At 46.6% G+C, this 26,111-nt stretch overlaps 1 protein-coding gene and 1 long non-coding RNA gene across 2 annotated transcripts; both read left to right on the top strand.

Annotated features, from left to right (window-relative positions):
- The first annotated feature begins 5,804 nt into the window (after positions 1–5,804).
- On the top strand, positions 5,805–7,359 carry LOC130112260 (uncharacterized). Its single transcript, XR_008810222.1, has 3 exons — positions 5,805–5,829; positions 6,561–6,726; positions 7,165–7,359. It is a non-coding gene; the product is annotated as an uncharacterized LOC130112260 (long non-coding RNA).
- A 3,199-nt stretch (positions 7,360–10,558) lies between these two features.
- Positions 10,559–21,956, top strand: zgc:136472 (uncharacterized protein LOC678514 homolog). The gene is made up of 11 exons (XM_056280988.1): positions 10,559–10,742; positions 10,994–11,194; positions 11,405–11,529; positions 11,638–11,775; positions 13,056–13,163; positions 16,779–16,904; positions 18,923–19,120; positions 19,283–19,403; positions 20,114–20,295; positions 21,425–21,514; positions 21,694–21,956. Exons 1-11 carry the CDS (start codon positions 10,559–10,561, stop codon positions 21,775–21,777), a joined length of 1,557 nt encoding a protein of 518 aa, XP_056136963.1. The 3' UTR covers positions 21,778–21,956.
- Positions 21,957–26,111: the final 4,155 nt, after the last annotated feature.

Here is a 26,111-nt window from a genome sequence, read left to right as displayed (position 1 = left end):
CGTCACATTGTTTTTCTTAATAAAAAATGTCTCTAAATATCAGGGGCTTGCGAGTGTCTTTGGTCGCTATGATGGTGCTAAGTAGACTCCAAACATTGTACGAGGCTGTGTGTAACCGTTCATGTGAGCTATAACCTGATTTAGCCTTACGTGGTGGTTTATTCAGGCACTTCACGCAGACTGTTAAACTGGCAATCTGACAAAACAGCAGGTTTGCGGTTGTCCGGGTAGCATAGCGGTCTATTCCGTTGCCTACAAACATGGGGAACGCCGGTTTGAATCCTCGTGTTACCTCCAGCTTGATCGGGCGTCCCTACAGAAGCAATAGGCTCTGTGTATCAATGTCACGCTGTGGAACTTCCGGGTGTGTCGGTTTGCATAAGAACTTCCAGTACAACCGGATGCTTACGTCCTACTGAATCAGCTAGTTGCTAACTTGTCCGTCCGAAATCTTAATTTCGTCCGAAAAATCAATGAATCAAACAGGGCAACAAGGGACGTTCAAGTATCAACGCCGTGAATCAGGCTTCACTGAGCACTGTTGTGTGCCACAGTGTGCGAATTCGGCGGGCTATAATTCTCTTTTAAGTTTCCATTCATTCCCTTGTAACTACGGGGAAAGAGCTAAGTGGCTAGCAAAGATTCGGAGGGATGCATTTACCGCCACCAAGAGTACAAAAATGTGTGGTCGGCATTTTGAACCGGGTGATTTCGCTGTGCCAGCTACAGGTGTGTTAAGGAGGCTCAAGAAAGGAGCTGTCCACACTCTCTTTGAGTGGACTGGGTACTCCAAACCCGCATCCAGGCTAGGTGTGTGGGAGCACCGGGAGCGTCCTGCCATCGCCCCTCTGCCAGCTCGGGACTCCTCTGAGATGGATGTCAGCAGCTGCCTGCAAGAGCATGACTATTGCGTGGCTCCTAATCCTGCCGCTTTGGATGATGCCCTGGCCCAAAACGAGTCAATGGGGAAACAAATAGAAGTGTTCCGGAAACAACTAGAGACCATCCAGCTACAGTCCAAATTCAGCCTAAGGCGATTTGCAGGCTCGGATGAGGACATTCGATTTTACACTATGTACGTCTGATTTGTATCATTTCATTTAATCGCCCCTGCCAACTTAATTCACCTGTTCAGTCTCTCCACCACCCACCATCCCTCTCTCACACACACCCACATGTAGTAGATTGTAGTAAGTACTGGGCTATACTTTAACAGCTGTACAGAAGATACAATGTGAAACTACCATGTCATATATTATGGCTCGTGTCCCAAGGTTTGCCACCTATGAGCATTTCATGTGCTTCTGGCGCTTGATCAAGCCGTCTAATGATGCCGTTACTAACCCTCATAGGTGTTGATGTAGCTCGAAATATACATCTTAAACCCCTTTTCTTTTTTGCTCGTCTGTTACGGAGTGTAAAACAAAGCCATCTCTTCTCTCAACAAACCAGACCGGAAGTTCCTGTGCAAGTACTCATACGTCGGAAGTCGAACGACGCCATCTTACGCACCAAGGCGGGTGGGAAGGCGGATGTGAGTATGTGTCCGAGTGGGAAGGCGGATGTATGCATCCTGGTCACTGCACTAGCGCCTCCTCTGGCTGATTGGGGCGCCTGTTCAGGGGGAGGGGGAACTGGGGGGAATAGCATGATCCTCCCACGTGCTACGTCCCCCTGGTGAAACTCCTCACTGTTAGGTGAAAAGAAGCGGCTGGCGACTCCACATGTATCAGAGGAGGCATGTGGTAGTCTGCAGCCCCCCCCCCCGGGGCGGCAGAGGGGGTGGAACAACGACCGGGATGGCTCAGAGAGCAGGGTGATTGGCCAGGTACAATTGGGGAGAAAAGGGGGGGTTAAAAAAAGGGGGGGGATAAGCCCAGCAGGTTTGCTAATTCCCAATACAGTGCTACCAGGAGCAAGGGTGGATTAATACTCCCAGGGGCCCCTGGGCACTGAAGCTCATAGCCCCCCCCCCTTCCCGCCTTCCACACACTCACCACGCCCACCCCCGCCATTAAACCACACCTTAATTATTTTGAGATCCCAGTCAAGCTGGCATGTCAAATCCACCAGACCATATCACACACCTATTGGTCAAAGGCTGAACAACCAGTCCAGCCGAGCAGGTACGCCTATACAGTTCAATAGACCAAGTACTGCCATTTCACTCACAAACCACTAGACAAGGAAACAATGGATTAAACTGTCCCAAATTACTGTATGACTCAAATTAGTGTATGGCTGTAGACTAAAGCAATATTTGTGTTCATGGAAAACCACCCAAGCAGACAGCACACCAGTTATTACTGAAACATAATAATGAGACTGACTAGGAATAGGACAAAGGAAATAAAGATAAAGATAAAGGTTTACAACAATGCCATCCTAAGGTAATCACATAGCACAGCTGGATGCAGGTTTCAAAATAAGGCTCACTAAGTGAGCTAGGCAACTTCACGCAGAACCGCAAAAACCAACATATTGTGGTGATACACATTTGAGGGTAGATATACTATAATGAACTTGACAAACCAACACAATCTAGCGGCATCACAACACGGTGATGCAATACACGTTACGGAAACATCAGTATCAAATAAACTCATTAATCAAATGGTTCTTACCTTCGGTAGCTCTTCTCTGCAAACTCTGTGATCAACTCCTCAAAATCCAGCTGTGCATTGCTGCAAGCGACGGTAGACGCTTCCAGGCTAGCGTCACTGCTAGCTAGCGCGACGTCCTTCTTCTTCTGGGTTAATGGCGAATTGCAACCAGCTGGAGCATTATCGCCACCTACTGTTGTATTAAATGCTAATTTATATCGGTAGAGGCTAGTTCCCTTCGATGCAGAGAACGGAAATGGGAGCAGAGAACGGTCAACTGAGCATGCGCGAAATGCCTCTACCATGCCTCCGCACGCCCCGCGTAGCATCCAGGCGCTAGGATTCTAGGAAGACCCGCCCCTGCCCTGCGTCTGATTAGCTAACTTTAACCCTAACCCCGCGCTAACCCTAACCCTAACCTACCCAAACAACGGAGGCAACGAGTACTTGCGGTGACGATAATCCCAACGACATCAAAGCTCGACATCCTCCGTCGGAATGCCCCGTCGTTCCCCGATCCGTTACAGAAACCCGATTTGCTCAACGCATGCGCGAAAATGCGTCTACTTCCTGTCGGAAGTACGTCGCAGCAATTTACGGAACCGTCTGACACGCATTTTTCTTATAAGGCAAAAGAATCCACGATTTCAAGGCGGAGAAGACGCTTTTCAACAACGTTGTGAGATCGTAGCGGTGACAGGAAGTAGACGTATTTTCGCGCATGCGTTGAACAAAAGGGTTTCCGCAACGGATCGGGCGACGGACATGCGCTCTTCTTCCCTTTCTTTAGCATTGTGACCGCTTCTAATGTTTATGATAATATATGTGTTAATGTTGTATACATTTGATAATGTGACTATTGTTGATTGACATGTTTGTATACTATTTTGTACACTTTGGTTAATAAAGTTCTTTTTAAAAAAAATTTTTTTTTTAAATTGGACCGCTTCTTTCACTTCCGTTTCCTTTCTTTCCTTTCTTTTGGCAGCCCCGCTGGGCTTTTGGGCAACGCTGGCCATTTTCCGCTGCTTGACAATTTTTCCCCGCACACTTCTCACTGACACAACCCAACTGACAGTGGGTCAGGTAAATATTAACTCAACTGTTTTTAACCTTGACTTGGCTTAAGAAAAACTGATCTTGAGTCTGTGTAAGCCACCTGCTCTCTATGCCCGCCCACCTTGACCGTTAGCCAATCTATACTTATAATAACACAATCAATCATGAGACTTCATTTTCACGGAAACAACTTTTATTTCATTCTGACTGGATAATTATCAAGATCAAGAGAATGGGTTAAGCTCTGTGTCATATTTCTGTGGAGCCCAGCATTAATAAAATAAAATAAAATAAAAAAAGTCTCCCATCGTGGAGGGCCCTTTTGCGCTCAGAGGCCCCTGAGCACGTGCCCAGATTGCCCATATGGTAGATCCGGCCCAGACCAGGAGGAAGACTAGCAAAGTCATAAATCCAAGTGGTGGAGGTGGTTGATGATACTCCACCCGGTCACACCCGACAGTGTCTTATCTACATGTAACCTAATATGACACGTTTAAAAAGTCAGACTACATTGTGCATATGTTTTAATCAGAGAAATTACCTCACCCAGCCATGATTCATTAAATAAACATTCCATGTACAGAAAAAAAGAGAGCAGCTCAATTAAACACTCGAATTTGCCACCTTGGATTTCAAAGGTCACAACTTTCTCAACAGGAACAAGGACTCAGAAGGTATCGCTGTACAGTCGGGCGACACGTTTATCAGCCAGCAAGTTTACAGCAAACAACCAAATGGGCTTTTCATGAACTTAATCTTGACCTACTATATGTAAACCTCTGTGGTCGAAAAAGAGACTGAAACAGAGGAGGACGTGAGAGGCACCGAGGGACCATCCTGCTGACGTGAGTGGTTGGCGGGGAGAATAAATAGCGGTGCTGATTTGTTACACAACCAGCAAAAAATGTACAGAGGTGCGGAGGGAACACGTATTCATGAGTTGAGAAAGAAACAGACAGGGACAAAGAAAGCAGTGGAGGGAAGGCAGGTGGAGAGACAGAAGCTTTTGTCATGTCTCCAATTCCAAAGATGAAGTGATGGGTGAGACAGACTGAGCAGTAGATAATGATGGAAGATGCACAATGAGGAAGAGTGGGAAGATAGACAGACAGCGAGACAGGCAGACAGACAGATGGATAGCTAGACATACAGACAGACAGAGATGGGCAGATAGATAGATAGATAGATAGATAGATAGATAGATAGATAGATAGATAGATAGATAGATAGATAGATAGATAGATAGATAGATAGATAGATAGATAGATAGATAGATAGATAGATAGATAGATAGATAGATAGATAAACAGGCAGACAGACAGACAGACAGACAGACAGACAGACAGACAGACAGACAGACAGACAGATAGATAGATAGATAGATAGATAGATAGATAGATAGATAGATAGATAGATAGATAGATAGATAGATAGATAGATAGATAGATAGATAGATAGATAAACAGGCAGACAGACAGACAGACAGACAGACAGACAGACAGACAGACAGACAGACAGACAGACAGACAGACAGACAGACAGACAGACAGACAGACAGACAGACAGACAGACAGACAGATAGATAGATAGATAGATAGATAGATAGATAGACAAGCAAACAGATAGACAAGCAAACAGATAGACAGACAGACAGGCAGACAGGGAGATATACAGGTAAACAGATGGGCAGACAGACAGACAGACAGATAGATAGACAGATAGACAGACAGACAGGTGATGGGGGAGTGGTGAGGAACATGGTAAAGCCACGTGTGAGAGAGGAAACAGGTAGAGAGGGCAGGTCTGTGTACAGGCGTTCAAAAGCCACATTTCTCACATTCCACGGCAGAACAGGTTGTGCCGGCCATGATGTCACGACTGGCACCAACATGGGAAGCATTTGCATCAGATGAGTTTCCTCATTTGTTTCAGGTAAGACCACTCCTTTATATCTTCAAATAGTTTGATTGTTGAGGTTGCCTATTACAATCACCCCGCTTGCACCAAGTCTGGTTGAGGGTGGAGAAAGCCGCTTATTAGTTTTAGATACAGGTGGACGTCGCTTGCTTCCTTGCTTATGTAACCACAGATTCCTGCTGTGCGCGAGCGCCTCTGAGCACGGATTTCCACGCCGTTTTATCCTTTAGGTAACGATGCAGATATCTGGGTATGTAAACTAAAGTAAATCAAGGAATAAATCTTATACGCGGTGTCATGTGTAGAATGAATATCCTCGATTTCAATCTATTTCTCTTCGTATCCACCAACGCTTGGATATTTGCGAATAGTACCTATTGAAATTATGACACGGACAACTTCGCCAAGTCCCATATCGTTAGAGTAACTTCAATACTTGGATTTTGAAGGTATTCGGAGGTAATGTGGTATCAGACTGTGCGAGAGCACCAGTTATTTTGCACTGGGCTATACAAATACCATTGACTTGACTCCAGGAGATGATGCTCTGTATGTGGAATCATATTGGAATAATACAAAAACTTTGTATTTTGAAATAAAAACAAAGCAGTTATCCTATTGGAATCTTTCAAGTGAATTACACTGCGATGTGCTATCCCGGTAGCGTAAGACTACCATTAAGACAGGTAAAGTAAACAATACCTATGAAGTTTATCTTGGGCATGTTGTGATGGGTTATATGCAAACATCTGCATTTTCATCAATATCAGACCTGTGCTCCATTTCCGAATCCAGTACCATCACATTTTGATATGTTGTGTGGGTGAAAATCTGCTATCCATGAAAGAACCGCTGCATTTTCAGGATATACTAGCACAAAGGTGACAAGGTCTGAACCTGAACCCATCCTTTACATGCCATCGTACATGTGGCTTTTGAGGGTCTGCCTCACACATCTGTCCTGCTTGACTTTGCTACCAGCTCCCTGTCTCAGTGTGAAAGTTCCTTATGGACCCCCCATCTTATGACGAGGCCAACCTGCACCCCCCCGCTTTCGGCACAGCGGTGCTCAACGCCAGCCCCCCTCCTACCTACGACGCCTCCCTTGCATCGCGATCCACACCCCCTCCCACCTATGGAGAAGCAGGTATTCCCCCTCTTTATCGCTCTTTGCTGCACACATAATAATCCCTCTTTTTCGCACAAGGGGGGGGGGGGTTGCAACCCCGTAACAACAAAATATTTTCCATTATGAGTGAGCCCTCGTGTGGATAGGTCTGGACTTCTAGAAGTCCTAGGGTGATTTTTTTTTTGTTCCGCCCACTACAACAGTAAAATATGATTGGCTGATTCACCTGTCACTTTCTAAATAAACAACACAAGCACAAGGACTTCTAGCAGTCCTAACCAATGAGGGAGCCAGCCAGCTAACCCTTTCTCTGCCAAGAGACAACAACAACATCTGATTGGATAACTCGATTTTCATGGTTTCAGGAGAGTAAGCCCTTTCATTACTGAAGGAAACTCGGGCTAAAATTAGAATCAGAAGAGAGAATTATTATTAAACGAAAGATTTTAAATATAGCATTTCAAATGCTGATACGCTGGGCCTTCGCTGAAGTCCTAGAAGTCCCTAAGGATTCCCCCTCTCTTTTCCATGTATACCACGGCCCGCTGTCGGTTGCTGCGCAAGTGGGTGTAGTTACCCTGCCGCCGGACCCTTACCCCATCCTGACTGCTCCAGCCGTGCTGACCTCTGTGAGCCCGCACCCGCAGCAGACCGAATACATCATCCATCGTTCAACGCATGGTAATGGACTTTTACTTCCCCCCCCCCCCTTCACAGAGCACTTTTGACACCCACTGGGTAGGAGAAAACCACAGCTAAATGTACTTCCCTCCCTGACCTGCGTCGCGTCGCTTCCTCCTTTCCTCCCCCTCATTTCTCGTGCCTGTCTCTCTGCCTGCTAACTGAAGTGCCGGAGAGGCCGGTGAGCGGGCAGCCGCACCAGACAGCAGTGGTGGTCCAGCCGCTGCCCGTAGCCGCGCTGGAAGATACGCCTGCGGTGATTTCCTGTCCCCACTGTCACCACGTGGTCACTACCGAAGTCCAGTACATGCCCGGAAAAGCCGCCTGGTGCATGTGTGTGCTGCTAACAGTGTTGGGGTGAGAGCAGCATTTTGAACACACCTCCGCCCACAATACACTGCAGTTCACCCAAATTCCTGAAAACATTATTTAATCCGGTGCTCCCGCTTAATCTCTGCTAGTTCTTATGATGGGCGTGTGCACATTTAGATCTTACAAGAAACTGTGCCAGTGTGGGTTTGGATTTTATGAAATGCACATAGCTTTCCAGCTATCTGTGACACACACAGGTCTATGGTAAACAACAATTTCAAGGCTAGCGTGTTACTTTCACACTGTAAATTCTTTCTGTGTGTGTGTGTGTGTGTGTGTGTGTGTGTGTGTGTGTGTGTGTGTGTGTGTGTGTGCACGTGCGCATGCGTGTCGTTTAGGTTGATCTGTGGCTGCTGCCTCATTCCTTTCCTGATGCAAGGAATGCAAGATGTTCATCACTCATGCCCACAATGCCACAACCACCTGCATATACACACGAGATGATACCCCTATCTAATGTATTCATTTTTGTTTTTGCGGTAAAAGTTTGAAGGGTTTCTAAGAGATTTTTTGCACTCTTCAAAAATGTAAAATTCTGACCTACAATAATATATTTTCATCCATACTGTGAAAAAAAAAAAGCAACAGAATACACAATGCACTTTGCACCGGATGGCTGATTGTTTGAGGTTTATTCGACGGTGCAAGGGAAGACGGAGGATCTAGCCAACGACACCATCTGTGCAATTCATCACTGTTTAACATGCTGTGTGTAGTGGCTAAGATACGGAATACCTGTGCGTGAATGAGAGGGAGGACAGAGAGGAATGGTGAGGATGCAAGGAGCAGAGGTGACGAAGGCATATGAGTTTATACTTGGGGTCGACTGTCCAAAGTAACGGGGGAGTGCAGAAGAAGAGAGGTGGAGAAGAGGGTGCAGGCAAGGTGGAGTGGGTGGAGAAGAGTGTCAGGAGCGATTTGCGACGGAAGGGTACCAGCAAGAGTTAAAGGGAAGGTTTACGAGATGGTCGTGAGACCAGCTATGTTGTACGGTTTGGAGACAGTGGCACTGATGAAAAGACAGGAGGTGGCCGCCAGCCGCTTATTTTCACCTGACAGCGAGGAGTTTCGCCAGGGGGACGTAGCGCGTGGGAGGATCACACCATTCCCCCCTGTTCTCTCCCCCCCCCCGAACAGGCACCCCGACCGACCAGAGGAGGCACTAGAGCAGCGACCAGGACACATACCAACATCCGTCTTCCCACTCGCAGACAGTTGTGTCTTTAGGGGATTCGAACCGCCGATGCCTGTGTTGGTAGGCAACGGAATAGACCACTATGCTACCCAGATGCCCCCCCATCAGTCAAATTTTGCCCTTTTCCAGTACAGTACCGAGACCAATTCTGTGAAAAGCCTAACCCTGCGTAACAGGCTACCTTCTATACTTCATATTTATTTGCTTGCCAATTTGAATACAGGGTGGCACGGTGGCCCAGTGGGTAGCACGGTCGCCTCACAGCAAGAAGGTCCTGGGTTCGAGCCCCGGGGTAGTCCAACCTTGGGGGTGAATTGGCCATTATAAATTGTCCCTCGGTATGAATGAATGTGTGTGTGTGTGTGTGGGGTGGGTCTGGCGTTCCTGTCCAGGGTGTCCCCCCGCCTGCCGCCCAGTGACTGCTGGGATAGGCTCCAGCATCCCCGCCACCCTGAGAGCAGGACAAGCGGTCTGGATAATGGATGGATGGATGGATGGATTTGAATAGAGCCCATAATTACGAGTTCAGTGGGTGAAACTGATGTCTTCCCACGCGCCACGCAGCCGTAAGCAGCCGTAGTGACGTAGAGCCGGCGAAAGAAAAGACGTGAAGACAAAGGGAGGGAGGACACTCCTGTCCGTCCCACTACGCACGGAGGTTTGATTCTCCTGCCTTCCAGTCGGCGCTGTGTTTTGCATGGATATGGCGCCCCGCCTCATTTACATTTTATCTGTGAACGACTTGCAACGGCCCTCTGAAATATCCCTCCCGGCACGTCCCAACACAATCCACCATGCCGAGCCACCGCAGACCCGACTGCCGTTTCTGTACACAGCTCCGGTACGGTCGACGCCACACGACCGGGGAACGAGGTGAAAAGCGAGGGTAGCACACGAAAACTCAAAAATACCGCCGGGTTTACAAGGCTGTCAACCTTCCATCACTGACTGAAAAATACATTATTTCCCTTCCTTTCTTTCTTCCTTTCTTTTTTTTTTTGTTGTTATAAAGTATTTTTACAATATATTTTTGGTAAAGCTGGATTAATTGTGCTGTTTTCCTACTTTAAACTCATTGTTGCAATTATTGTTTGTAATTCTATCATGTTGATAGGAGAAATAAACGAAGTTACCGGCTATGTTGACACTACGGCTTTCTTTATTTGGTCACCTTGCACCACGAGACTAATACCCGAAGCCTATTCATGTTCGCACACTTCCCCTATCTGACCTTTAACATGCATGTGCTTGTGTGTGTGTGTGTGTGTGTGTGTGGGCGTGTGTGTGTGTGTGTGCGCGCGCATTTGACCTTGCTAAGTTGAACAACGTATGGTAGAGGACATGGAGATATTAGCTGTGTAATTGATATGAAAATCAAAAGCAGAGATAGGAGCAGGACTCAGATAGGCGAGTTAATCAGCGACAGAGCGGTGAGCCGTGTTCTGCAGACAATAGTGGAGTTCACAACGACCAGATCAGCATACCCCCCCCCACCCCACACACACCCTTTCCTTTCACCACCACCACCACCCCCCACACCCCCACACCCTCCTGGCCGACTCGTTCCAGCAGTATTCAGTCTCAGACCGAGGGTGAGCCAGCATGAAGCGACTGCTGCTGCTGCTGGGAGTGACGGTCTACTGTGTGATTGTGTGTGTCACCGCCGAGTCACAACCGGACCAGCGGGGAGCGAAATCGATCCCGGAGAAAGACGGGGTTTTACAGCTGAGGAAGGGGAACTTCAACAGGGCTCTAAAAACACACAAGCAGCTACTTGTGCACTTTTGTAAGTCTCACACACACACACACACACACACACACACACACACACACACACACACACTGATCTTTGAGCCGGTCTTCGATCTCGAGCTGCATGTCTACCTGTGCAACATGTGCACTGTACAACTAAACAATGTATAGCCATCATAAATATGATGAAATGCTGTATTTCATTCAGAAAATGTGCGGCCGCATGTCCCTTTCTGCAGATGTGCTTGATCCTGTGTGTGTGTGTGTGTTTGTGTGTGTGTGTAGATGCACCTCTATCTGGAGATGGCCTACGAATTTCAACAGCTTTCCAAGGTGCCGCTGCAGAGCTCCAGGGGTCAGAGGTTACGCTGGGCGAGGTGGACGTCTCTAAGGAAAAGGACCTGGCGAAAGAGCTCAACGCCACTGGCCCACCCGTACTCAGACTCTACCTTTCTGGGGACAAACGCAAGCCGGTGCCCTGCCCTGGTAAGACTATAGTGTAAAGTGCTCCGCATGTCAGGGTCAAGAAACAGCAGAGATACTTCTGATCTAGTTACCGTGGCGATCTTAGTTTGCAGAGTTGCAATTTATCACTTGTCTTGAGGGCCACAATCATGTTATATTACCTGAGCTGTTGGGGGGGGGCCTCGGGTAAAAGGTCGAAAACTTAACTTCCTCCCTCGCGTCGTTCAACAGCCCCGCAGGACACGGCCTCCATTTTGACCTGGCTGAGGAGGAGGGCGGGGTCTGCTGCCGACCTCGTCACCGACATCAGCCAATCAGAGGACTCGGAGGAACTGCTAGTGGTTGGGCTCGTGGAGGTGCCAGCGTGCTTGTGCTTTGTGGTCTTGTCTAGTCGGTACCGGTGAGACTTTACATTAGTCTTTACGAACTGTGAAGGACGTCGGTGTGTGTCTGTGTTGAGACAGGACCTGGACCACGACTACGTGAAGGTGATCCACGCGGCGGCGGTTGACCTCCCCGACGTAAGCTTCGCCGTGACCAAGAGCGAGGAACTCGTCACCAAATATGGCATCGCATACGATTCGGTGCTGCTGCTCAAACAGGTACCGAAACCACAACACGAAGCACGACGACACCGCGCAGCCCGAACTTCACATACTAACACGCACACTTGTGCGTTCACGCAAATTTAGTCCAAGTTCCGGCTGGAGGTTGGGAACGTTACACATGGGCCCAGCCATCGTTTTTCTCGGTGGTGTGCGCCGCATGAAGACACGCCACGGGAAGTGCCGCGGCCGGGACGCGAACCCGTATCGCCCGCACCGCAGGAGACATCGCAAACCGCTCGACTAAAGGGTCAGACCCGCGAGCCAGCGTGTCTTCTTATCCATGTACGTTACATAACCCCCCCTCCTTCGGGAAGCGCGTCCCCGCGCTTAAGCATATCAGCTCCTTCACGCCTCAGGGCGCATGCGCTTCCGATGGCCTTACGGTCGCTCCATCCCACTTCTGACACCAATGTAGCGAATTCGGGGGGACAACGCAACCACAGGAACTGCCGCGGCCGGGACGCGAACCCGTATCGCCCGCACCGCAGGAGGCATCGCTAACCGCTCGACTAAAGGGTCAGACTCGCCAGCCAGCGTGTCTACTTATCCATGCACGTTACACTATATTATCAGAAAGTACCACTACACTACTACTTACTACTATCATTACTAGTGTAGCGTGGTAACACTACAGGAAGATCTAAACATCCAGGTTGCGGCACATTTGCTACCTGATATAAGTGACCGCTTACCCGGCAGCAGATGGCAGCAAAAGCTAAAACCTAAGCACGTGTTTTTGCATCTGAATACACACAAGACGGTGATTATAGTACGATTATCACAGTGATTTCCAAGACCTTATTTTTGATGTATAACGGTTTATTTGAATAAGGCTATAGCGTACTTAGAGATGGGTGTGAATCTGAGAGGTCTTAGATCATCACATCATACTGCTGGATCATCTATACACACACACACATACATATATATATATATATATATACACACACACACACACACACACTACTAAATTGTCCCTAGATATGACTTTGTGTGTGTGTGTGTGGGGGGGGGGGGCTGTGATGGCCTGGCGGCCTGTTCAGGGTGTCTCCCCGCCCAATGACTGCTGGAATAGGCTCCAGCATCCCTGCGACCCTGACAGCAGGATAAGCGGTTCAGATAATGGATGGGTGGATGGATACACACACACACACACACACACGCACGCACACACACACACACTAGTTGGTTAGCACCCTCCAAAAGCACATTTTTGTGTATGAGTGTGTGTTTCTCTATGTCTGTCTATTTCCCTGTCTGTCTCTCTTGTGTAGTCTAAGCTCCTCCAGGCATATAAAATGATGCCCCAGACATCTAAAAAGGAACTGATCATCTTTATCACTGTCTACCAGATGGAGCCAGTCACTGAGTATAATGGACAGGTATATAACAATGCACACGCCGTCAGTGGACCCACACATTTCTGGTGTAATTCAGTGAAACCATAGTCTGAAGCATTTTTGTTTTGGGGGTTTCTATTTGGCCATAGTGTGTTTTCTGTAGATTTAAAGCTACAATCCTGAAACTCCTTGTTTTTGTTTAACCTACCCGACGCCTACGGTGATACTGGTATTTGCACTGGTCTTTGACTGTCTTCAAATCCCAGAGATCCATTTGAAAATAGACAGATTCACCAGTGCTTTTGTGTCAACACCTTTCCCAGTATCACACAGAAAACAGGGCTGAAATTGGCTTTTAGCTATTGATGTTTCTGTACCTACTGGTAAAGGTGTTCACGTGCTTGCTCGCCTCAACAATTTTGCTCTTCTTCAAGCCGCTAACAGCCGTTTTCTGGCACATTTGGTGCTATGGTGGAGACGGAAAACACTGACGTATCATTTTACTCAGGAAATACCAACTCAACAAATGAGCATCTATGAAAGCATTTGGATATTTGTACATTAGGTTAGGCTGGACAGGACTAGAGTTAGGGCTTAGGTTAGGGTTAGAATTAGGATTAGGATTAGGGCTAGGTTTAGGGGTTTGGTTTAGGGTTAGTATTCGGGTTAGAGGGTTAAGGTTCAGGTTAGTGTTAGGATTAGGGTTAGGGTTAGTGTTTGGGTTAGAGGGTTAAGGTTCAGGTTAGTGTTAGGGTTAGTGTTTGGGTTAGAGGGTTAAGGTTCAGGTTCGTGTTAGGGTTAGTGTTTGGGTTAGGGCTAGTGTAAAGGTTAGGGTTTGGGTTAGAGGGTTAAGGTTCAGGTTAGTGGTAGTGTTAGAATTAGGGTTAGTATTTGGGTTAGAGGGTTAGGATTAGGATTAGTATTTGGGTTAGAGGGTTAGGATTAGGATTAGTATAAGGGTTAGGGGTTAGGTTTAGGGTTAGTGTTAAGGTTAGGGTAAGGGTTAGAGGATTAGGGTTAGGGTTATTGTTAGGATTAGGGTTAGTGTTGGGATTAGTATCAGGGTTAGGGTTAGAGGGTTAAGGTTCGGGTTAGTGTTAGGATGAGGGTTAGGGTTAGTGGTTGGGTTAGAGGGTTAGGGTTACTGTTAGGATTAGGGTTACTGTTAGGATTAAGGTTAGTGTTGGAGGGTTAGGGTTAGTGTTGGGATTAGTATCAGGGTTAGGGTTAGGACAGCATCTTAATGTATCAAAAGGGACATCTATTATGTGAATCTTCAGGATTGTAGCTTTAACTACAATAAGCTATATCGATATAAATATGACATAATTCATACAGTGTTTAACAATTGCAATGGCTTTATTTGATTTATTCTATTTCATTAAATTCAACTGAAAGAGTTATTCCCCTCAGAAGTGCAGCATATTTTAAGTAGCCTATTTTAAATCTAAAAGTCAAGGACTTCACTGACTTTGCTAGACTTTGAGTACGTCTCTGTGTGGTCTAAATACAGTCTCTTATAGACTGTCATAAGGGGCCAAAATAAATCTGCAATGTCCAGAAGTTCTTGGAGCTGCAAACTCTACAATGTGAAGTATATTTAGATCAGTTATGCCCAGTTGTGTTTCATATGGAGTGACTATGTGTATGCAGGTCAGGCTCGGACTGGGTACAAAATTCGACCCTGGCAATTTTCATCTGGACCGGCCCCTTTTCCCCCCAACATATGCACTCATGAGTTGCATAAAGCAATGTCAGGCTATTTATAACATATAGGCTAAGCAACAGATATAAGTTGACACCCTAACAACAGGTGTACTTACAGGGTTTCATAAAATAATGTAATGAATAAATTGCCAAGCAATAGCCTAGAGGAAAAGTCGGTACCCCAAGAGGCACATTTAGGATTTTATTCATTTGACAATGGGCAAACCGACTCTCAGCACACTTGTGCTACAAGCCGTGATTGAAATAAAACAAATATGACATAAGCGGCACGGTGGTGAAGCAGTTAGCACGGTCGCCTCACAGCAAGAAGGTCCTGGGTTCGAGCCCCAGGGTGATCCAACCTTGGGGGTCGTCCTCTGTGTGGAGTTTGCATGTTCTCCCCGTGTCTGCGCGGGTTTCCTCCGGGTGCTCCGGTTTCCTCCCACAGTCCAAAGACATGTAGGTCAGGTGAATCGGCCGTACTAAATTGTCCCTAGGTGTGAATGTGTGTGTGGGCCCTGTGGTGGCCTGGCGTCCTTCCAGGGTGTCTCTCCGCCCGCTGCCCAATGACTGCTGGGATAGGCTCCAGCATCCCCGCGACCCTGAGAGCAGGATAAGCGGTTTGGGTAATGGATAGAAGGAAATATGACATAATCATATTTCAGGAATGTAGTCTATGACAAAAGGCAATGCTGTCGTCATGAAACGAAATAGCCAAACCCAATTTTCACACCGGACAAAAGCTTTCTTTTAATATAGGCCTAGCCTAATGGTGATCTGGAAATGTGTCTGAAATTGGACAGTGCTCCATTTAAATCTGATGCGATTCACACACCAGGCTTAACAGTCAGGATTTCATGCTACCAACACTATTTAAATGGGTCCATTCACTGCTATTGTCAGGCTGTGAAAAGCAGCATGCCTGGGCCCTATTGGAGCGGACCCAGAGTGGCTAATCGGCTGAGCCATAATACCACTCTCGCTCGCCTTGACACCATTTATAAAACAGCACAGCGGCCTTAAGCAGTCAGTAGGATAAGCTAGAATAGCATGTCCTACCTATAGGCAGTTAGAAGACGTCTCATCAGTGGAATCGGTATTTTTGAATAAATGTGTTTATTTAAAACATTTTGCAGCATCAGCCTTGGGGGTTTTTTCTCTCTCTGATGTTTTCTGCTCCAACCCCCCCCACACTTTTTTGAGGACCTTGCTCCATTCCAGACTAGCTTTATTTTCGATTCGAACCTATAACTTCTAGTTTCCACTCGTTCTCTCTTGATTCGATTGCTTCCCGCTTGACCTCTGACGTTACATGGATGGACACATCCACATGAAGAGATGGGGGGGGGGGGCGAGAGTAGCATTTCCAGCACCTGCCTTACAGCATAGATAGCTTTTTGACCATTGGGACCGTGTAACCCCCAATCAGATGGGCTGTTCCAACATCAAGTGGCCCACGGCCGGCAGGTCCAATTCCCCCCCCCCCCCACAGTGCTGGCCCACTAGTGGCCTGGCCCAGCTGGTGTTTGCCAGAGTTGCCAGATTGCCAATCCCAGCCTGATGCAGGTTTTCTATCCAAGCCAACGCTGCACCAGCTAACTCCAGCTGAGATCAGACCGTGCGGTGTTGGACCGGAATGAAAACCTACAACTGCCTGGCAGGAAGGCCAGACATGGAAGGCCGGAGAAAGGGATGATGCTGCGTCTGGATGATCCAGACGCAGCATCCTTGATCTGTAGGATGGATCAGATTTTAGCGATCTTAGTGTTCAGAGGAGATGGTAAGAGTATGCCTCTTCATCATATCATCAAGGACAAGCCAAAATGTCAGCAGAGCGAGGACGCCACATAATGAAACACACATTATACCGGGATGGGACGAAGCCGACCGCTCGTCAGTTTATCATAGTTTATAAATTGCTTACGGCTTGTCCTTTTCCCTCTCCTTCAGACCGCCACTCAAATCTTAGCATCGCCCGTGTTGAACCACGCCATCCTGTTTGTCAACAAAAACTCTGAGGACTATAAAGACATCCACTCTGCCTTCCACACTGCCGCCAAAGCCTTCAGATTAAAGGTACCAAATGTACAGATAAACAAGAAGACACACACCCACACTAACATAATTATTTTTTTAATTTGCTCTTTCAGAAATAGACAAGTCTAGAAAAGGTGTGCTGCAATGTTTAGGGTGACATTTAAACTGTGTTATAGTCATCATTTAGGCATCCTTCTTACTCAGAAAGACGTACATGGAGTGAGCAGGTACAGGCTCAGAGAGAGAAAGGGAACAAGATTTCCGAGTGAGAGCAACCAAAGATGTGATGAGGCACCATTTCCTCTCATCAGGCGTGATAGCTGCCTGACATGTGTTTTGGAAAATGAGCGGGACCGACAAATCAGTTTTTATGAACGATAATGAGAGGAGGGTTGCACAATGAGCTTGGGTTGAATACTATCGGTTTGAGTTTTGATGCACGCCTACTTAGTGCATGATGACCCACTCCACCCTCCACCCAAGAGTGTCAGGAGTGATGTGTGACAGAAGGGTACCAGCAAGAGTTAAAGGGAAGGTTTACAAGATGGTAGTGAGACCAGTTATGTTATATGGTTTGGAGACAGTGGCACTGATGGAAAGCCAGGAGGAGGAGCTGGAGGTGGAGAGTTGAAGATGCTAAGATTTTCACTGGGAGTGATGAAGAAGGACAGGATTAGGAACAATTATATAAGAGGGACCGCTCAGGTTGGACGGTTTGGAGACAAAGCAAGAGAGGCAAGATTGAGATGGTTTGGACATGTGTGGAGGAGAGATGCTGGGTATATTGGGAGAAGGATGCTGAATATGGAGCTGCCAGGGAAGAGGAGAAGAGGAAGGCCAAAGAGGAGGTTTATGGGTGTGGTGAGAGAGGACATGCAGGCGGCTGGTGGGACAGAGGAAGATGCAGAAGACAGGAGGAAATGGAAACGGATGATCCGCTGTGGCGCCCCCTAACGGGAGCAGCCAAAGGTAATAGTAGTAGTAGTAGTAGTTAGTGCATGATGACCCAAGCAACATCAACAGTCTGTTTCCCAGGAAGGAGAAGAAATGCAGGTTTACGCAAAGTTCTTCGGCATTATTCGTTAGATTGAGCTACATTAAGATATGAGTAATTGACTAACTGGATGAAAAATATATTTTTCATGTTGGCATGTCTTTAAAGACAACTTGAAACAGCTCTCAGAGCATATCTTGCTTTGTTTAAAAGTCTAAGTGTAGGGAGGGAGGTGATTTGACTGCATTGTGCAAAACGTTTTAAAATCTTATTGGTTGGAATGTTACTCGCCCACATGCAAGGACTTGGTGACACTGTCACAAAAACCTGGCTGTTGGGGGGTCCGGTTAGCATAGCGGTCTATTCTGTTGCCTACCAACACAAGGATCGCCGGTTCGAATCCCAGCATTACCTCCAGCTTGGTCGGGCGTCCCTACAGACACAATTGGCCGTGTCTGCGAGTGGGTGGGTATATGTGTCCTGGTCGCTGCACTAGCGCCTCCTCTGGTCGGTCGGGGCGCCTGTTCGGGGGACTGGGGGAGAATAGCGTGATCCTCCCACGTCCCCCTGGTGAAACTCCTCACTGGCAGGTGAAAAGAAGCGGCTGGCGACTCCACGTGTATCGGAGGAGACATGTGGTAGTCTGCGGCCCTCCCCGGGTCGGCAGAGGGGGTGGAGCAGCAACTGGAACAGCTCAGAGGAGTGGGGTAATTGGCCGGATACAACTGAGGAGAAAAGGGGAGGGGGGGCTGGCTTTTTTAGAGAATGTTAAAATGATTAGGTTTTGATATAAAATGGGAAAAAAGAAACAGAATTCTTCATTTTTTGGGGGGGGGGGTATATTATTTTTGGGGGGGGGTATAAGTTGTTGGATGGGTGCATGACATGACTAGGGGAATGAGCTAACAAGGTAAAAAAAAAAAGTAAATTTTCCTTTCAAATTGTCTTTAACCGTTTGGCAAAACTGCTGCCCTGGTGTTGTTTGCGTCTCCTTTTTGCAAGATACTGGAAAACTTCGTGTGTGTGTGTGTGTCTGTGTGTGTGTCTGTGTGTGTGTGTGTAGATACTATTTGTACTGGTGAATGTGGACGAGCCTCGTAATGGTAGGATGCTTGAATACTTCAGAGTTCGTGACGGTGAGGGTCCTCTCATCCGAATAGTCAACATGACAGACCATGTGACCTACCACCTCCCCTCTGACTCGCTTGACTCCAAAACCATTAAAGAGTTCTGTCAAACCTACCTGGATGGCAAGGCTAAGGTACACCCTATACTCCCCCTGTACACACACAGAGCTAAGGAATAAATGAACATACACCAGTCGGTTCTGATATACTCTGTGTGTGTGTGTGTGTGTGTGTGTGTGTGTGTGTGTGTGTGTGTGTGTGTGTGTGTGTGTGTGTGTGTGTGTGTGTACACCTAGCCTAAGATGCAGAGTGAGCCCATTCCCGAGGGCTGGGACAAACAGCCGGTAAAGGAGCTGGTGGGAATGAACCTGGAGAAAGTCGCTTTCAACCCTGACAAGACTGTTTTTGTTTTATTTTGTATGTATTCACATTTTAATTTTGGTATTCAATTCAGTGGCGGCTGGTGCTAAAAGTTGGGGGGCGGGGGGGGGGGACAATTTACCTCGGTGCAGCACACCTGACAGCTGCTTTGATGGCCACACAGTCAGAGTTATTAAGAAGGACAATGCAGCCTATAGATTGTATCGGGGCTCGTAGACGGTGGATGATTGACAGTCGAGACGAGGCCCCATGGTGGGTGTGCACATGATTGACAGCCACGAGAATTGTCCAATCACATTAGATCAAAAAACATTAAAGCAATACCAATTCGCTGCCAGTAAAAGTGGGAGGGTCTGAACCGCGCCCCGTGGAAAATCTGAAGAAACCAATTAGACAGCAGCCTCAGGTCACCCGCTCGCCAAAGTGCTTACATAAGGTATCGTTTGGCCGGCGCCCCTCACCCAGGATTCAGATAGAAATCAACCAAATACCATTTGGAACCAATATTTAATGGCTGCTGACAGGCACTCACAGACTGAAACACACTTTTATTTCATAATTATTTGCATTATACAACTAAATTGTATTTAACATGTTTAAGTAGATTTTCCTCTCTTGATGTTTGAAGGGGGCGGCGCCCCAGCGCCCCGTACTGGCCAGCCGTCACTGGTATTCATCGTCAACTGTTTTATCATGCAGCCACTAGTAATGGGTCGATGTGTGTTGGCAATACATGTGTATTTCAGACCTCCACTACAGTCAAGAGTCTCGCGCTCTGTTCCCGCTGTGGGAGGAGCTAGCCACGGCCTTGCAGCACCGAGAGGGAGTGGTTGTGGCTCGCATCGACGCCTCAGCCAATGACATCAACCTGTCCATGCAGGGCTCTTACCCATCACTACGCCTTTTTCCTGCACTTTATGCTGAGAGGGTAAGCCCCGCCCGCCCCAAACAATCACCCCTGGTTTCTGTGCATGCCGTCTCTGAGAATTTAATAGCTTCGATTTCATTTATTTGACACATGCCACTTTTTAAGGTTATAAGGACAGTTCAGGACATGTTCAAAAACAACAACAGTTACGAAACTGTCACAAAATGCATCACTAGGTCAGCGGTAGAATGTTTATAATTATCAGTTGGAGGCAAAAGCAGCTGAGCATTGTTACATGTAACTGATAATTTAATCTAATCTATCTGGAAAATAATAATAATAAGTTACCTGTCCAGGGTGTCTCCCCGCCTGTCGCCCAATGACTGCTGGGATAGGCTCCAGCATCCCCGCGACCCTGAGAGCAGGATAAGCGGTTTGGATAATGGATGGATAATGTGTCATAGATGTGAAGCACAATTGTCGTGCGACTTTGTTCTGAACAGAACGACGCAGGATCATTGTATTACGTTTGTAATTGGCAGTAAGCCTGGTATTGACTGCACATTTTCATTTGCATGGCTAATGTTACATAGCATTTACATAATATCCTGACTGGATGCTCAACACTGACGCATCCATGTCATCCAATTTAGACCGTTTCAATCTTGTTTTCTGCCAACTGACAACACGGAAAAGCAAGCTGACACATCAGAACCACTTCAAATCCTCTATTAAAAGACTGATTTGATTGAGTGTGATGGAACATGTCTTGAAAGATGGCATTTCTGTGAAACCCTACCTCCAGTGAAACCACATGGGGCCATACCAAGTGATAGAATACGAGGGAGATGCTAACAGAGAATAGTGGTGGTAGTGCAGAAAACATGTTTTTTCCCATTTTTCTTACCAAGGAGGCTTATAATATTGATTTGAATAATCTTTAACAGTTCACGGCAGTATATATATTTTTAGATACACTAACACAAACATTTTCCCGAGGGGGTCTCAACTCTCCCCCCACGAATCCACACAGATAGTGCAGCAAACTGTAAAGTGAGTGAGTGAGTTAGAAGGTTCATGAGATGCCTCAGATCTAAAAATACTCACAGAAGCTCCACAGCGGAAACACATAATGAACTGAGTCTCGATAGCACAGCGAGGGTTTATGCAATATCAATGTGCTCGTCAGGTGGTGGAATACACAGGGAAGCGAACAGTGAAGGACCTGGTCAAGTTCGTAGATAAAGAGATGAAGAAAGCCAAAAAAGACCGAGTGAAGGTAACTCATCCCTGTCTTCACCCTCCACATGCTCCCCTATGTGTTTTTAATGTGATTTTTATTTGTACTTGTGCACGCGCGTGTGTGTGTTTGTGTTTGTGTGTAGCTGATACATTCATTGAAATGATATAGCCATTTGAAAAACTATTTTTAAAGTAAACTTTTCTTTGTGTTTAAAGGAGGATGAAGACAGAAGGAAGTACATTGAGACCATAAAAGCTGAAGAGGCAAAAAAAGCAAACAAAACCAAAGATGAGCTCTAAAATAAGTGAAGAGAGGGAGACAGCTTAGGGCCACAGTTGGATTTTCCTATTGAATGTGGGTGAGGTAAAAGAAATCCCCAAAAATGAATGAGTCAGAAACGCTGGCCCAAAGTCGTCTTTTTTTCCAGGAATGTAAAAACTAGACTGGTGCTGACGTTGTATTATGAGTGCATGTGTGTGTGTGTGTGTGTGTTTGTGATGTGCGTGTGTGCGTCCTATTTAGCCGTTTCGCTGGTTTAGGCCTCCATTGTCGACATTCAACTGTCAGAATGTATTTGCCCAATCAGATCCAATAAAATCTTTGTTTCAAAATCTGACGCTTATACCCTTTGTTAATATATCGACTGCAAGTGCATCGTTCAACTTCAGTGTGACGTACGCTGGAAACTGAGCAGCCACCTTAGATAAGAAAACAAAATTCACCTACGAGGCTGTCCATAAAAATGATGCTATGAGAATACTACTAAAAAGACCTAGACGGTGCAGTGCGAGAGAAATGTTTGTGGCTGCAGGAGGCAGTGCCTTTCAGGCTCTTCTAAGAAATCTCATGTATAAATTTATTTGCCGGCTCAGTGACTCTGATAATGTGATCATCAAGGGTTTAACTAATACAAGATTCAGTGCCACACGCCACCAATCCCGGCAGTGGGACCACTGGTGTAGCTGCCTGCTTGTAAGACACTGATTTGTTCCATTTATATTATTTTATTGCGTCTACTCTTTGTATTGTCTGGGGTTTGTCTTTTACCTGTTTGTCTTTGTCTGGTATGGACCCTGAGTCTGCAATAAAGTTTTGACTTGAACTGAATAAAAAATGAGAACGGCTGTTATACACTGCTCAAAAAAATAAAGGGAACACATAAGCAATGCAATGTAGCTCCAAGTCAATCACACTTTTGAGATATCAACCTGTCCAGTTAGGAAGCAACACTGATTTGTGAATCAATTTCACCTGTTGGTAAATTGTCTAATTTCCACCTGGTGGAAATTAGACAATTTGCAAGACAACCCCTATAACAGGAATGGATTTGCAGGTGGTGGCCACAGACCATTTGCCTGTCCTCATCTTTTCTGGCCGATCTTTGGTTAGTTTTTCATTTTGCTAGTGCCCTCACCACTAGAGGTGGCATGAGGCGGTATCTGCAACCTACAGAAGTTGCTCAGGTAGTGCAGCTCATCCAGGATGGCACATCAATGCGTGCTGTGGCAAGAAGATTTGATGTGTCTCCCAGCACAGTGTCCAGAGCATGGAGGAGGTACCAGGAGACAGGCCAGTACACCAGGAGACGTGGAGGGGGCCGCAGGAGGACAACAACACCGCAGCAGGACCGCTATCTGGTCCTTTGTGCAAGGAGGAACAGGAGGAGCACTGCCGGAGCCCTACAAAACGACCTTCAACAGGCCACTAATGTGCAGGTTTCTGCTCAAACAGTGAGAAACAGAATGCATGAGGATGGTATGAGGGCCCGACGTCCACAATTGGGGCCTGTGCTCACAGCCCAACACTGTGCAGCCCGATTGACCTTTGCCAGAGAACATCTTGGTTGGCAGATTCGCCATTGGCGCCCTGTGCTCTTCACAGATGAGAGCAGGTTCACACTGAACACATGTGACAGACGTGAGAGAGTCTGGAGACGCTGTGGAGAACGTTCTGCTGCCTGCAACATCCTCCAGCATGACCGGTTTGGCGGTGGGTCAGTGATGGTCTGGGGAGGCATATCCTTGGAGGGCCGCACAGACCTCTACGTGCTAGCCAGAGGTACCATGACTGCCATTAGGTACCGGGATGAGATCCTCAGACCCATTGTCAGACCATATGCTGGTGCAGTGGGCCCAGGGTTCCTGCTCATGCATGACAATGCTCGTCCTCATGTGGCCAGAGTGTGTCAGCAGTTCCTGTATGTCAGGTGTCCCCAATAGGCGGCCCGCGGGCCACGTCCGGCCCGTGACGGGTTGATTTATGGTCCGCGAGAATTTTTGGAGAAATGCCAGAAGGAAGATTTTTTTTTATTTCCCTACCAAAAAAAAAAATTTTTAATTTCTTAGTGAAAGACTAGTAATATATCGAAAAATAGATGAAAAATCTTTGTTTAAATTATAATACCTGCAACGTATCGACACCAAAACAAACTAACGAACAACATGCTGCTGGAGGTTGAGTGGCCCGTGGTTTTAAAAGTGGCCCTAAAAGTGGCCCGCTATGAAAAGTAATTGGGGACTCCTGCTGTATGTCGAGGGCATTGATGCTATGGACTGGCCTGCACGTTCCCCAGACCTGAATCCAACCGAGCACCTCTGGGACATCATGTCTCGTACCATCCGCCAACGCGATGTCGCACCACAGACTGTCCAGGAGTTGACCGATGCCCTGATCCAGGTCTGGGAGGAGATCCCTCAGGAGACCATCCGTCGTCTCATCAGGAGCATGCCCAGACGTTGTAGGGAGTGCATACAGGCACGTGGAGGCCACACACACTACTGAGCCTCATTTTGAATCGTCTTGAAGAATTTCCACAGAAGTTGGATCAGCCTATGTTCTCATTTTCCACTTTGATTTTGAGTATGATTCTGAATCCAGACCTTAATGGGCTAATGATTTTGATTTCCATTGATCATTCTTAGGTTATTTTGCTCTAAACACATTCCTCTGTCTAATAAATAAAGATTTTCAGCTGAAATATTTCATTCATCGAGGTCTATATTGTGTTTTTAGGTGTTCCCTTTATTTTTTTGAGCAGTGTAATTGTAACCGGTTATTTTCTTGCCCGGTGCGGGATTCAATACGGGGTGTACTGCACCACAAAGCGACGTCACTAACCGCTCGGCTAAAGGGTCAGACCCGTTAGCTAGGGACTAACGTGTGTTATTAGTAGTTTACATAATATTAAAAATAAACTATATATAGCACCTAGCTTACATGAAACGCATATCAAAGTGCAACAAAAATACATAAAATGCACTATTGCAGAAAGGCTAAATAATTTATGCAACTCTAGCAGCGAGACCTACGAACACGGTGTAGCAGCCATCTTGGTTTCTGTGTCGTCAGCTCTGCAGTAAACAGTTCCTACCCTCTAAAAAAAAAAGACATCCTCGACATCAAAGCTAACACAGGCAATCAAATGTATCACAAACTGCACCAAACTATGCGGGAGAAGCGTATCATTAATTACTGATTACCTGTCCGATACGGGCATCGCCACGGCGTCACCACGTTTCAAACCAAGTCGTATTTTTACAAGTTTATCATAATCTCACGGCTGACGGAAATTATCAACGGAAGTCCTCAACTTCTTCCGGTCGTGTCTTGTTCTAGTCTGGGAACCAGACACATCCGCGAACTCGTGTTTTGTTTGCTCTAGCCCCCCCCTCCCGTTCAACTAGATACGGCAGCCCGCTTCTCGCCTTTTGGCTGTAGAAGAAGAAGATACGGCTGACCGGCAATACGTCATCCAGAGTCAGGCTCTCGTAACCACGCCCCCTTCCGGGTAAAACAACCCCGCTCACGTCCAGCGCAGACTGGAAAGGCGTAAATACTTTAAACCAGTGGTTCTCAACCTTTTTGGGGTCCTGGACCCCCTGCGTATTTTTGATCTACCCTGAGGACCCCTCCACCTGATCTTGAGGGAGGGGGGTTGCAATTTTATAGAAACAGTAGAAACTGCATTTTAAATTGCATTAGAGCATTTATTCACTCTTTGGGGCAAAGATAAGAGCTTTCAGTTGTAACTTAGATATAGTTAACAAAACAGAATTCTTATGCAGTAACTTTCAGATATATGTAACAAAACAGAATATGTATTCAGTAACTTTCAGATATAGTTAACAAAACAGAATATGTATTCAGTAACTTTCAGATATATGTAGCAACATAATTTTTATGCAGTAACTTTTAACAATGCAAACGGGAGCGAGCTCTCTTATTAAAATACAATAAATTACACTTGTGAAACAGATGCAATTAGAGAAAAAAGTCCTGCTACCCTTTATAGTTTAGGTAGATAAAGGTCTCAGTCACATTTGAGTAAAATAATCCTATTTCTATAAATGTCATGGGATCTTTTTTTTAAAGATATTTTATTTTCACGGACCCCTTGCAATTACACCACGGACCACTAGGGGTCCGCGGACCCCCGGTTGAGAAACGCTGCTTTAAACAAACCTGTTGGAATGAATAACGCTGTGCCGAAGAATTGCGGTGTAGTTGGTTGCCTCCAAAAAACGCGGATCTCTGATTTGTTCCGCTGCCATGGCCTAAAATAAAAGATCCTGATAGAGGGGCTTTAGGGCTCCACGCTATGCGACGAGAAGACAGCAGGACGCTATGGGACCCC

This window comes from Lampris incognitus, chromosome 5 (genome assembly GCF_029633865.1).
Source record: "Lampris incognitus isolate fLamInc1 chromosome 5, fLamInc1.hap2, whole genome shotgun sequence".
Lineage (NCBI taxonomy): Eukaryota > Metazoa > Chordata > Actinopteri > Lampriformes > Lampridae > Lampris > Lampris incognitus.
The sequence above is the reverse complement of the archived record's forward strand: the minus strand, read 5'-3'. Positions and strand labels throughout refer to the sequence as shown.